We start from the raw sequence: 12450 nt of genomic DNA on the forward strand, positions 1-12450 counted from the left end.
AATATCTTTAGTGATGTTTGGCTTTAAAGTTAGAGCAAAACACATTAGGAGAGAAAATTTAGTGCAATCAAAGTAATAAAATTTGAACGGTGTGAAACACATTTAGTTCTGGCATTTATATGCATACCTACAGCTGCTACAGCTACTTATTGAGCCTACTAACTTATTTATAATTAAAAGTTTAATATTAGAAGTCTTGTTTTGCTATTGCGATGACAGTTGGTGATAGTGATAGCTACTTATGACGTTTTCTGCACTCTGCTCAAACATCCCTATTCTTGTTTGGGTCTCAGCTTCCGTTGCAAACCGCTAGGATAGGTTCACGTTTGTAGCCTTGTAGGATGTTTGGTGAGGTGGCTTGCGCGATTTATTTTGCTAATTAAATTTAAGCAATGGCTGCGATGTTTTCTCAGTACAGTACATCGGGATTCTGTAAGTAACCCCTGCTTGTTGTTCTTAAAATTCTGTCCTGTCTACGCCAGTGTAGTGGTGTCGACACATTTCTTCGGAGTGTTCTGTTGCTCGTCATACAGTTTAGCGCCCGTGCAACAGCTTTCATTGCCGGATGTTTGATATTTTGTGTGTCCATCGATTCCAGATAAGGCTCCTGTGTCCAAGGGCCTTCTTGGCTCTGTACTGCTCACATCATGTGCGCTCAACACACCAATACTTTCGCAGGTTAGGCACTTTGTCGTGTACGACATTTCGGACATCGTTGACAAGGGGGAGGTAAGCAAGAGTCATTATCTTCGTTTCGAGCGGAGAAACCGTTATCATACTGTAGTAGAATAGCATTCTTTTTTTTTTTTTTTTCGTAAACAGTGCATAGTATTATGTCGCGTTCACAGACGTTTCTGCTCTCTTTCATCGTCTTGACAAGTTCTGGAGGCTAGTCACGTCGAAGGTGTGCTTTCTCGACACCAAAGACTTGGTGTGTGGGTCGCTCCTGATCTACTATTTCCGGATATTCGAACGACGCTATGGCTCAAGAAAATTCGCGGTAAGAACGGCGCTGTTTCCTATACAACAGCCGTTTACGTTGAGAAGCTTTCGCTCGAATTGTGAAACCTCTATGCTCTCATTTTCAGTCTTTCTTATTAGCTGCATCGGCAGTGGCCACACTCTTGGAATTTGCATCTATATACACACTCCGGCATTTCGAGGTCCCGCTGTCAGCATTTCCCAGTGGACCGTAAGTTGCTACTTTATAATATTACGACAGTATTGGTGCATAATACATGTCACACGTCATGCCATTTTTAAATGTGCTGAGCTTAACTTGTTTTACATGTTAAGCAACAATTAGGGGACACCTTTCAAACTAAAATGTCTACCAAACAGGTACACAAATGCTTACTGGAAGAAATGTTGAACATAAACATGTTCTCACTATATAGTGAGTTTGACAGATATGGTGCACATTTCTTGAAATAGTATTTCTCAAGACTTATGGCATGTCATGCACTACTATTTTTGTGTCCTCACCATGGCAGCGTCTAAAATGACTCGCTCAAGCCACTTCACTGTAGTATGCAAGTCAAAGTCGACCAGCATCACCACAAAAGAGGGCTAAACTCTTACCTCTGTGCTATATTGCAAAATGTCAGCTTTGCTACCATACCTATGCTTTACAGAGTAGCTTAACAGTTGAGCATAATAATCTCGGAGCTGCTACAGTCTATGACTTGCAATATTTTCAAGTCTAGTGATGATATTGCAGGCTGTTATATCACTTTGCTGAAACAAACTGCAAAGTTGCATAGGATTTCTTAGTATGTAGCATGTCTTAGTCTAGTTTGTATTTCTCAAGTAAAATATGCACTATCCATTTGGTAGAAATTATGTTTAACTTTGCAACAAATTACTGTTCCACTTGAACTGTTCTAAAACAGAGGTAACCTTTGTGTGTGTGTGTGCGTGCGTGCGTGCGTGCGTGTGTGTGTGTGTGTGTGTGTGTGTGTGTGTGTGTGTGTGTGTGTGTGTGTGTGTGTGTGTGTGTGTGTGTGTGTGTGTGTGTGTGTGTGTGTGTGTGTGTGTGTGTTATTGGCATATTAGCATATTGGCAACTTATTAGGGAGTAAAATGACTATAAAGCATAATTTTTGCTATCTGCTGCCAAATGCTGTACATTTTTTTATATATGTCATATGTCTTACTCCCTAATGAATGAAGGTATTTTTCAGCACTCACTAACTTCAAAGCATTGTCAGAATATTTGAACTTGCTCAGTGACCCTATTTATATTTAAGCCAAATTTAATATTGCTAATTCTTTTCATTATTTCAAAAGAAAAGTTTCAAATGTTTGCACAATCCAGCTGTTTAGCAGAGAGAGGTTTGGTCCAGACTTGCTTTGTAAGATGTCCTTTCCTTTATACCTGTAGCATGTGCTGTGTTCTTACAATGATGACATGTAGACCTAAAGAGGCACAAGTGGTTGATTCTTTCATCTGCTTCCTTGCAGTTATTCTCTGGTGTTCTCCTTATTTGTCAACTACCTACTGGACATCCCGCGGGTAGCCCAGTCGTATGTGCTGGGCATCCCTGTTACGGGAAAAACACTGACCTACCTACTAGGACTACAGGTGTGCATTTTGCTTGCTCTGCAGTGCATGTTGCTCATGTACATCTATAGGATTATAGCGCTCTGAAACACATCTTGCGACAACACCTTATAGTTCACCTGCACTTCATGCCATGGCGTCTTGCAGATTTTAAAAAGTGTTTTGTTTCTTTTTGCAAAATGTGCACATGAAGCTGGAGCGTGCTTGAAGCAAATATGACCTTTGAGCATTACTTTGCACAGATAATACAGCTAGTCTGCTTTCTAGATACTAGGCACCTTTTCCATCAGATAATGTAGGCATTGAGAGCTACTCTTATCAGCTTTTGGAAAACAACAGGCACGGACCGCAAGGCGCTCTTCTGCGTTTGGGATATATCTAAGCAAGATGTGTAGATTGTGCATATTTAGAAGGTAAAGTTGCTGTAAGTTGTCCCACATTTTGTATATGTACTCCATTTCTTCCACTCCCTTAGGTACTTAGCACTTCCAAGGAGACAGCAGTGTGTGGATTGTGTTCTTTGGTAAGTGGTCACAGCTTTATATCACCATTTGAGAGCTATGACATTCATACTGGAATACAGCAGTGAGCTGGGCTAGGTGGTTGATGTTCATCATATGGATAGGACAACTGCACTAAATATACATGGACAACGGAAGGTGAAATTAAAGACTGGACATGCACAGACTCACAACTGAATTTACTACATGAAAGATGACACACATACAATAAACAAATAGCACAAACTCAAGGCTATCAATTTGCCACCGTCATAGCCTCGTGTCCAAAAACTGCACCTCACAATCATCAAACATAATCAAAGGATCGCTAGCACACACATGTGTCTTTTTCTTAATAACATATGCCTCGTACACCTCTCATGTACGACGGTCCTTATGTCCGTACAAAATGTCTGTCTTATCTAGAAGTGGAAGGCACTTCTTTGCCTTCTTTTCACAGGCCCTGCAGTGTTTGGCAACATGTGAAAACTCATTGGAATACAGATATTTAAAAGGCTCTCTTAACCGAATTTTAATACACCTTGCCGTCTGACCGACATAAGAACACCCACAGAATTGTACAATGTGACCCATTTCTCTACTGAAATCGAGTTAAGTGTCCCAGTTTTTTTTTTTTTTTTTTTTTTGGTTATTTCATGACAGAGTAGAAAGAGCCAGCCAATGCTAGGAATGCCTCTCAAGCAGTCACATGGTGGCTTGCCATATTGCCTTTGGCAGAGTAATGCAGGGATGGATCTTTAAAACATAGTCTGCCTGCATCAGGCTCATTGTTTTGGTTATATGTGCTCTGATCTACAAATATGTCACGCTTTTATCAAAATATTATTTACTTTGCATCCCAAAACACTATTAAAGTTACTTACCTCGTGCCAATTGCAGCTAATGCCATTAGCAAATACACCACGCACCTGTCTGTACTTTGTAGGCAATGTGCATTGCGCTGGTATCTGGCGATCTTCGCGGGCGGGTTTGGAAGCCATGTCTGTTGAAAAGAAAGCCCTGGAGGTTTTAAGCCCCAAGACAAGAGAGTGGGCAGTTTGCACATATGGGCCTTTTAGTCTGTGAGAGACAACACACGGCACGTGACGCTTGTGATGGTAAGGTTGACCATGTCACTCCTCCACGCCAGTGCAAGTGTTATGATGCCCTGCCTTTTCATTTTCTTCACCTGCAACAAAGCTTCACCCCAAGAGCCCACACTTCTGCAACGCAGCTTCCCCGCAGCTTTTTTTTTTTTTTCTTTGAACATGCTGGAAAGGCTCCCTGTTGCAGTGTGCTTTCTTGTGTAGAATCATTCTGTATTATATTTATTCTTTTTTTTTTTTGTTTCTTTTACTGAGTAGGGCGTTCCATGAGTGCTGCTACATAGGGCAGCCATGATGCGCGGCCACTGCAAAAGTTTATCTTGATTGAAGCTGATGTCAAACGATTCTTTAGCGAATATTTTTCATTTTTATTTTTATTTTTTAACCTTGAGTCTTATCAGAAACTGCTCTCTTCGTTCATCTTAACTGAGTTCATTTTTATGGAAATGTACTCTCAAAAAGGGCAGAAAACTATGACTCACTATGTTCGTGAAAGTTTCAGCATTAAAGATTGGCACAAAACCAAAACAATTTTTTTTTTTGCCTTTCCCTATGTTCCTAAATCTTGTTTTCAGATGGGATCTTTATATGTAGCCTAAAATACTGTAGTTACTGTATAGCATTGTTTATATCTGTGAACAAATGCTATGTAAAAGGACTTTATCTTTGTTTTTTTATTTCTTTGTTTTTATTGGCTTGGTTCCCTTCAACATCACTGTTAGTTAATAGGTGCTCATTTGTTTTTGCAAGTATGTTAGCATGTGGTACATAGGCTATGACTTTATCTGTTCTTTGCCTCTCAAGCTAAGTTAGCTGTGGCAAATCAATTGGTCGTAAATGCCAGGCATTGTGCAGGTGGCGGGGGCAGTGTGCCGTTGGAATGTGCTCTGGGTGGGCTCACTGCTGCGAGTGCCCGGCTGGTTGTCCAGCCTTTGTGGAGCCACCATGGGCCGGTTGCTGTGCTCTTCGCCACCACGGGAGGAGCCCTTTATGGGTGCCACCCTGGACATACAGCGGCAACAGCAAGCGGAGATGCTTGAGCGGCAGCTCCTCCTGCAACATGCCAGGGGCCACGCTTCCCGGACACCGCCCCATCTAGCCGCTGCTGCGATGGGCATGGTGGGTCCCAGTGTCTACGTTAGATGGTTTCAGTTGCAGCAGAACTGCAAACTGCATCTACACCAACCATACACCCATAGCCCAGTTAGCTTGACTTGCCGGAGCGAGCTTGATGAAGCTAGCCTGCAGTTGGCTTATATGTTGGCTGTGTTTGAATCATCATAGCATAAAAGCCCCCAAATCCTTCTTCTTCGTGTTCATGGCTCCAGTGTTAATCTGCAAATTTTGCTGAACATTCTTGCCTGCATTCTTTTAGGTTCAATTTGGGTTTGGGATGGGGGTCTCACATTTGTACAATGTACTTTTTGGGCATTCTTCATAGATAAAATGGTGATTTTATTGATTTTTATTATGGAAAATTTTTTGCTGAAATCTATCACTAATTGAACTTAGTTGTTTCTCAGATGAATCCGATAAAAAAGTTCTGGACTTTTTTCTCTTAGGCTTTTATCAGATTCCAAACCTCAGGTTTTAGTACTTCAGGGCTTGCACCCCAAGTCGACAGGTTGCAAAGCTGGGGCCTCTGTGCAGCACAACTTCTTTCCGGTGGCTGGGCTCCACTTTGCGGCCACTTGCTATTGTCACTGTGGCCCTATCGCTTATGATAGAAAAACAGGTGTTAGCTGGTTAGAGCATACCTATCAACCCTCCTGATTCACCTAGGCCACTCCTGATTTTTGCGAAACTGGCACTGTGGAATTTGAAGCTGCATTGTAACTGCCACTGTCACTATCGGCAGTCACACTATCACCGTAAACGTCATCGGCTAAGCGGTAAGCAGGCAATCAAAGCCAAATCAAGCCGAAGCCCAATTACCAGCTGTGGATGGTTCCATTTCATGTTTGCTGTTGCAGCTGCTTGTGTATATGTTTACGGTTAGCTAGGCGCCTGTGTGCGATGCACAGTGTAAAGTTATTCTTGTGTGATTGAAGTCAAGGTGCTGTGAAAGCCCTACAAGAGATAGTTGCAAAAGCTTTTTGTGACCTTATACACCTCAATTTTTGTGTCATCAAGAACAGGCGAACATTTAGAATTGTGCACAACATGTGGGTGCGCCTTCAGCATGTCTCAGCGTCAAAGTTGATTTGAAACTGAATCTGGTACTGAATCCCACTCATCAATGTGCAGCAAAGCCCTGCAACATCTGCTGCTGCTGAAGGGTGCAGGGCCATTTGTCTGAACTCTGCTTTGAGCAAATTTAGTCCAGCAGATTTTTAGAGCTATCAAAGTCTGTTACTGCGAGGTCCATGAAAATGACAGTGGATGCTGCCCCCCCCTCCCCCCACACACACACTCCTCAATTGGCACATATAAAATATCCACATTATGAAGAAGAAGCATTTACTTTGCATTGCTTATAGTAAATACTGTTGATATACATGGAATGAGAAGAAAATGAAATGGTATGCAGGAAACAATGCTTTGTTCGACTTGCTGCACCAATAACAGGGTTGCTTTTGCACTCTTTGGATGAAATGTTAATCTGGTTAAATTAGGGGAATTTTGAGCTCCAATAAGTAGTTATTTAGAACAAGTGATATAAAAATTACCACAAAAATAGTAAAAATGACAAACGGGGGCTTAATAGCTTCCAGTCAAATTCGCACAATGCAAGCATATTTGGCACTTTGTAGAGCTTATTACAAGTTTGTTGTTTTTCTTGATGGCTTTCAGAGTCGACAGCACATGGCTCAAGGCTATGCAGAGCGGCTTGTTCCTAGTTTGGATGACCCGGATGCATGGAATAATGCCTTGAATAGTGAAATTTATGGTAAGTCTTTTGATAAATTCTAAGTTTTTATTTGGTCTTCGTGATCCACTCATTTTATGCTTTACATACCTATTTTAGTGCTGTGATGGCCTACTGAACAAGTTTTCACTACTAAGATATACTCTTAGTCTTGAGTTTTAGTCACCAGTTGTAAGATTTTAAATTGCACTAAACCACCTTATTTTTTATAATGGGAAATATATTGAAGACTCTTGGCTACCTCAAAAGGGAGGTTGTCTCAAAAGAGCTTTTGCTTAGCATGCCAAAAGAGCAGAGGAATAAAATATATATGTATTTAGATTTTGCCGTTTCTCCTCGGAATTTTGTACTCCATTCTTTCCGGTTCTGTGTTGCTGTACTTACCATGGCCACAGCTAATCACTGCTCATACCACCTTGTGTGTTGCATTGTGTCCTCAGCCACACTGCATCATTAAGAGTCAATTACTTTTTTTTTTTTACTACCTTCCTTTATGGCCCCACTTGGGGGGCTCAGTGGTTGGGACACTCGACTGCCAATTCTGAGGACATGGGTTTGGGCCGCAGTGGCCACTTTTTGGTGGAGGCAAAACTCATGCCCCTGTACTATATGATGTCAGTGCACATCAAAGAAAGGGGGTCGAAATTATCCAGAGCCTTCCACTATGACGTCCCTGATAGTGGATGTTTGTGACATCAAATTGGGACTTTAAATCCTATGAACCAAACCAAACCTCCTTAATATGCTACTTTAAGTAGCAAAATCGGTTATAGAGGTATATCAACTGATGCAGGCTCCACTATTATGCATGCTGGCAGTGAAGGAGCTGTATGAAAAAAACAAAGGCTGTACATTTATGCTTCTTTTGGGAGCACAACATGCTGCATAGGGAGGTGTAATTTGGCTCTGCACTATGCGTTGATTGTGCTATTTCGCGATTCTGATGAGATGGTTCCAAGCTACTTTAACTTAGTGTTCAGGCAGCTATAATATTTTTTAAGTTTACTCTTTGTTTGATGCAGAAAGCCGAAACAACGTTCCAAATGGCCATTCTACAGAGGAGCAGGTGCGTAAATTTTTCTCTTTATTTTGACATCCTTGCCTTTGTCTGCTGCCTTGAGCGCACTGTCAGATTTTCATGTTTGCTAAAGTTGATCAAAAACTTTACTTTAACTTCTCTATAAGGTACTTTGTAGTCAGAGCTCGCATTTAAAAATATATATAAACATAATGGGCTTTGCACAGCACCTCACCAGCGCTATTGGCAAATATGAATTGTTGGCAGTCGTTTTGTATGTGTAATATATCTGCAAAATGATTATTAGGCTCAGACCAATTGATATATGTGAAATATGTGAAAGTTTTGATGTGAATGATTTATACAAAAGGTTTACAACACAATTTGGACAAAAACACGAAATTCAGTCTCAGAGGGCACTGAAATTTAAGTGGTATTGAAGAGAGAGAGTTAAGCATTTCACAAGTGATTTAACTGCTGTCTTGTTAATTTTCACCCCGCTTCAAAGCAGCACTGTCACTGTTTTCTTGTGTTATGTTGTATTTGTATTGCATTTGCAGAAATATTACTGCAACTGTGTGAAGCTTCTGAAAGCACTGAAACTGCTTGTACACTACAGGATTTGTGCATTTATGAATTCCTTAGCTTGTAATTGAATACATATCGATGTAAAGACCACAGTGCATGAGAAGTAAATCAGTAATAAATGTTGGGCGGGCATGAACTTGAAGGCCTGTACTTCTAGTGGGGCAATTCCTTGGACGCCACCGCTATGCTTAGTGTTTTCTGTGTCTCTTCAATTGTGTAAAATACTGGTGAACCACTACCTCGGCATCCTTTGAAATCTTTTGGTGCTCTTTGCTAATACATAAATAAATCCTGTGAATTTCTAGTTTTCAAGAGTTCATTAATAAGCAGTGTTGTTTAGTTGTGGTTACAGCTTTGGGAGGAGATGTAGTCTCACCTCTGCCAATGGCACCTTGCTGTTGACTATGGTGACGTGATCTGTTTGTTTCTGTTTATAGAAAATCTGATTTCGGTTTGTGGGTCACATGATGCATTGTTTCAGCTAGCAAGCATAAATTAGTTAAAAATAATTACTTATAATTGGCGGCTAACTACCAAACATTACGTATCTCACATTGAGTTTACACCTAAAAATGTGCTGAGTAAGGAGATTTTTGAATAACTCATGGCAAGCTATTACCTTGTTACGAACTGGGCTGGTGTCTGCTGTGGCTCCTGTGACATGTCAGCTGCCATGCATTCCATCCCAAGGTGCTTTGCACTGGTGTATGTTGTTGACGAACAGGTTGCACGCATTGCTGGCATCCATGTAAGCCTTGTTAGTATGCCATCTGAGGTCAGCTTGTAAAAGTCGCAGCGCAGCTCAAGGACTTAACAGAGATAGGTCCTGTGTCATATATATGTGCAGGTACTTTTATATTACATTTCTCAGTGCAGTGTTACATTCATGGCTGCCACTTGTGCAGTCACATTAGCTGGCAAGACGCTCCAGGATGACTATTCTTTGAGAGGCAGCGAGATTGTGTAAACGTATTTTTAAAATGGCTCAAGAAGTCTGACGTGTTCAGGATTGTATTACCAGTGCTCACACTTTTATTGTCTTATTTCTTAAAACATTGAGCAACATTCGAGCAAGCTTCACCATTACTGTGCATGGCATACTGAGGATGGCATAATTACAAAATTTTACTTACTACCGATCTGTTCCTGCCTTGTTGAATAACTTCATTGGCGCAAGATTTTATTAGTTTTTTTTTTCATTGTTTTTAACCACAATGTTCACTGCTTGCCAAACTGAGAACCAATTCAGCTTTTCCAACAGGAATTTCAACATAAGTGTGTGCTGACGGATCATGGGATGTACTTTGCTGCTGCAGGTTCAGACGCTCGTGGACATGGGTTTTGAGCGGCAGAACGTGCTGAGGGCTCTGCGGAACTCCAACAACGATGTGCATTTGGCCACAACACTGCTCTTGAATGAGAGCTGAGGCAGGCATCCACCTGGAGCTGTAATATAGACCATGGACTATGCGATCAAAGGGGCACCGTGTGCAATAAAATATGTTTTGTGGATTGCGTTTATGGTTTCATCAACCAGCTGCTGTGCAGCATGCAGTGGTGCTTTGTTAACAGGAGCTGAAAGATACTGCCATTACAAAACCTGAGAAGTGTGGAAGTAACCACTTTCATCATGATCTTGACCATGCCTATCTTCTATAGAATATATTGCAGTTGCATTCTGTAGTGCAAGCTGAATGACATGTATAGTGTGCTGTATGGAGTCAGGCATGAGAGTAAATTTCAGCACACAACTTGATGCTTCGAAAGGCGTAAATAGAGTAGGAGCATGCACAGGAGTTCGATATACTGCGCTAATTTCCTATAACTTTGCAAAAGATTTGGAAAGGGAGTATTTGTGTCGTGATTAAAAATAGCCGATCTCCACTTCATGAAGTCTATAGTCTGGTAACTATGAAAATATTACTTCGATATAAGCGGGGCGTTACCACTCTGCTTTAACACTGCTTCAGGGTTAAATCTCTCCGTAAACATGTCAAGAAAAATTTATGCTTATAGATATATTTATACATGTATCTCCTTGAGAGAATACCATATCTGCCAATCGCAGTTTTTAAATTTCATCCCCGCAAACAAGCACTTGTTCCACGGGGAAGTCTGCTGCTTTCGTTTGCCGCACTTGCGCCGTACCGACCCATAGACAGATCTCTCTGTAATCGCATTGTTCAGACGATAATAACGGGATCAGGAAGTCCAGCAATTATATGTTGGCTTTACTTTCATTGTAGAACTTATTTAAATGCGGTTGAATCTGAATGATTTTACGTGTATTTCGTTCGTCTAAAATACCGAGTATTTCAGGGATTGCCGCCACTGGTGTTTAAAAAAATATTGTTTCTAGTAAAAAGATGACCTTCGCGATATAGTGGTGGCGGCGATCAAAAATCAGACAAATCATGTGTACTGCTTGGCTAGTTAACTAAATTTTAATATTTAATTGTAAACACGGATAAATTGGAGATTTGTAATAGGCCACTAGTGACAGCCATATCAGTTTGTTTTTATAATTTCTATAACACCATTATTCTTGGCGCTGTGGCTGCCTTAATTTTGTCTTTATCGCGCAATTCGAAAACCGCGCCTGCGGAACGCTCTCGGCGACGTCCATCGTAACGCGCCACGTGACCTTAGAATGTATAATATATATCGCTATTTTGTCATCAGGTGGCAATATATTCCAGCCACCGCGCTGCGATGCTCTCGGCCATGCCGCCGAGGTGTCACCGGATGTCACGACGTAGCGCATGCGCCGCGATCTGCGTTTTATCGATAGCTGCAGCACTGCGTTGCGATTCGATGCGGTATGATGTATAGGTTACCACAACTCGTTATTTTTTTTTTTAATTGTCTGTGTTTCTTATAAGTAGCGATACTAGCATTGCTTGCTGCTAGCGCTGCTTACTCGATTGATACTTTAGTGAAACTGGCTTTTTTTTTTTTCTTATGCTATGTTTCTATGTTACATCTCCCATGCTCGGCGTTCGAAACTGCGCAAGGCGTCTACACTCGTGAGCATGTTTGTTCTACGGCAAGCTGACTTCTCTGCACTATAGTGCGTGCAAAGGAGCAGCCAACTTACAAGGAGCAGAAAGTTCCTTTTTTTTTCTTCTTCTTTTTGCGCAGCTATATTCACTTATTATTTTGAGCACTGGTAGAAATACAAAGTTATTTAAGACATATGTGATCCATTTTGTTTCAAGACGTCGCAAGTGAGCGTGCGCCTGTTCTCGGCGTGTGAGGAGGCGGTTCCAATTGACGTCCACCCTTTTCATCGTTTCCATCCACGACGGACAGAGCCATATAGTAATTCTTTCTGACGTCACTGGATGTTCTAGCCGTCAAACTTAAGTTTCGAGGAAATTTCTGCAAGACTAGCTGACTCCGCCCCGCTCTTTGTTCTTATTTGGAGGAAAGGGGATTCATATAATGGGACCAGCACACTGAACACAAAACAGACGTCAAATCTGCCCTCAGAACAGCTGCAATGAATAGGGAACTCTATTATAAGTACATTTATTTAGAGCCTAATTATTGCTTTCTTCAGTGAGAAATGGTGGCACAGCGTATGGGAAGATGGCTGCAAATAAAATATACACTGTATCACATTTGGGTGCCAAAAGCATCTATATATATACCTTGCGGTTATTGTGCTTTGCACACTAGCATTCATTCTATATATCTGTTAATACATGCTCACGTACTCTTTGTGCAAATGCTTCTAAACTCAGAAGTGCGCGCTTCGAAAATATGTACAATGAAATGGCAACAACAAGAAGTGGTGTCAGCTT

The 12450-nt window shown here is 41.3% G+C and overlaps 1 protein-coding gene across 2 annotated transcripts; it reads left to right on the plus strand.

The window, feature by feature from the left end:
- The first annotated feature begins 273 nt into the window (after nt 1–273).
- Nucleotides 274–10156, plus strand: LOC146198609 (ubiquitin-associated domain-containing protein 2-like). 2 transcript variants are annotated; one of them, XM_084594111.1, is made up of 10 exons: nt 274–432; nt 599–729; nt 881–1000; nt 1089–1192; nt 2464–2584; nt 3039–3086; nt 5025–5288; nt 6963–7059; nt 8040–8104; nt 9961–10156. In XM_084594111.1, exons 1-10 carry the CDS (start codon nt 393–395, stop codon nt 10069–10071), a joined length of 1101 nt encoding a protein of 366 aa, XP_084450237.1. In that variant the 5' UTR covers nt 274–392; the 3' UTR covers nt 10072–10156. The 2 variants fall into 2 exon arrangements, with proteins under 2 accessions (XP_084450237.1, XP_084450238.1); XM_084594112.1 differs by having other exon boundaries at nt 8061–8104.
- The last annotated feature ends 2294 nt before the right edge of the window (nt 10157–12450 follow it).

Source organism: Amblyomma maculatum, chromosome 2 (assembly GCF_055883805.1).
Source record: "Amblyomma maculatum isolate TAMU_Amacu chromosome 2, ASM5588380v1, whole genome shotgun sequence".
NCBI classification, from domain to species: domain Eukaryota; kingdom Metazoa; phylum Arthropoda; class Arachnida; order Ixodida; family Ixodidae; genus Amblyomma; species Amblyomma maculatum.

Bases quoted from the DNA above. Each gene is read 5' to 3' on its own strand.
- LOC146198609 (XM_084594111.1), top strand. From the start codon at position 393: ATGGCTGCGATGTTTTCTCAGTACAGTACATCGGGATTCT. The intron at 433-598 runs GTAAGTAACCCC...CATCGATTCCAG, and splicing joins GTACAGTACATCGGGATTCT to ATAAGGCTCCTGTGTCCAAG. The intron at 1,193-2,463 runs GTAAGTTGCTAC...GCTTCCTTGCAG, and splicing joins TCAGCATTTCCCAGTGGACC to TTATTCTCTGGTGTTCTCCT.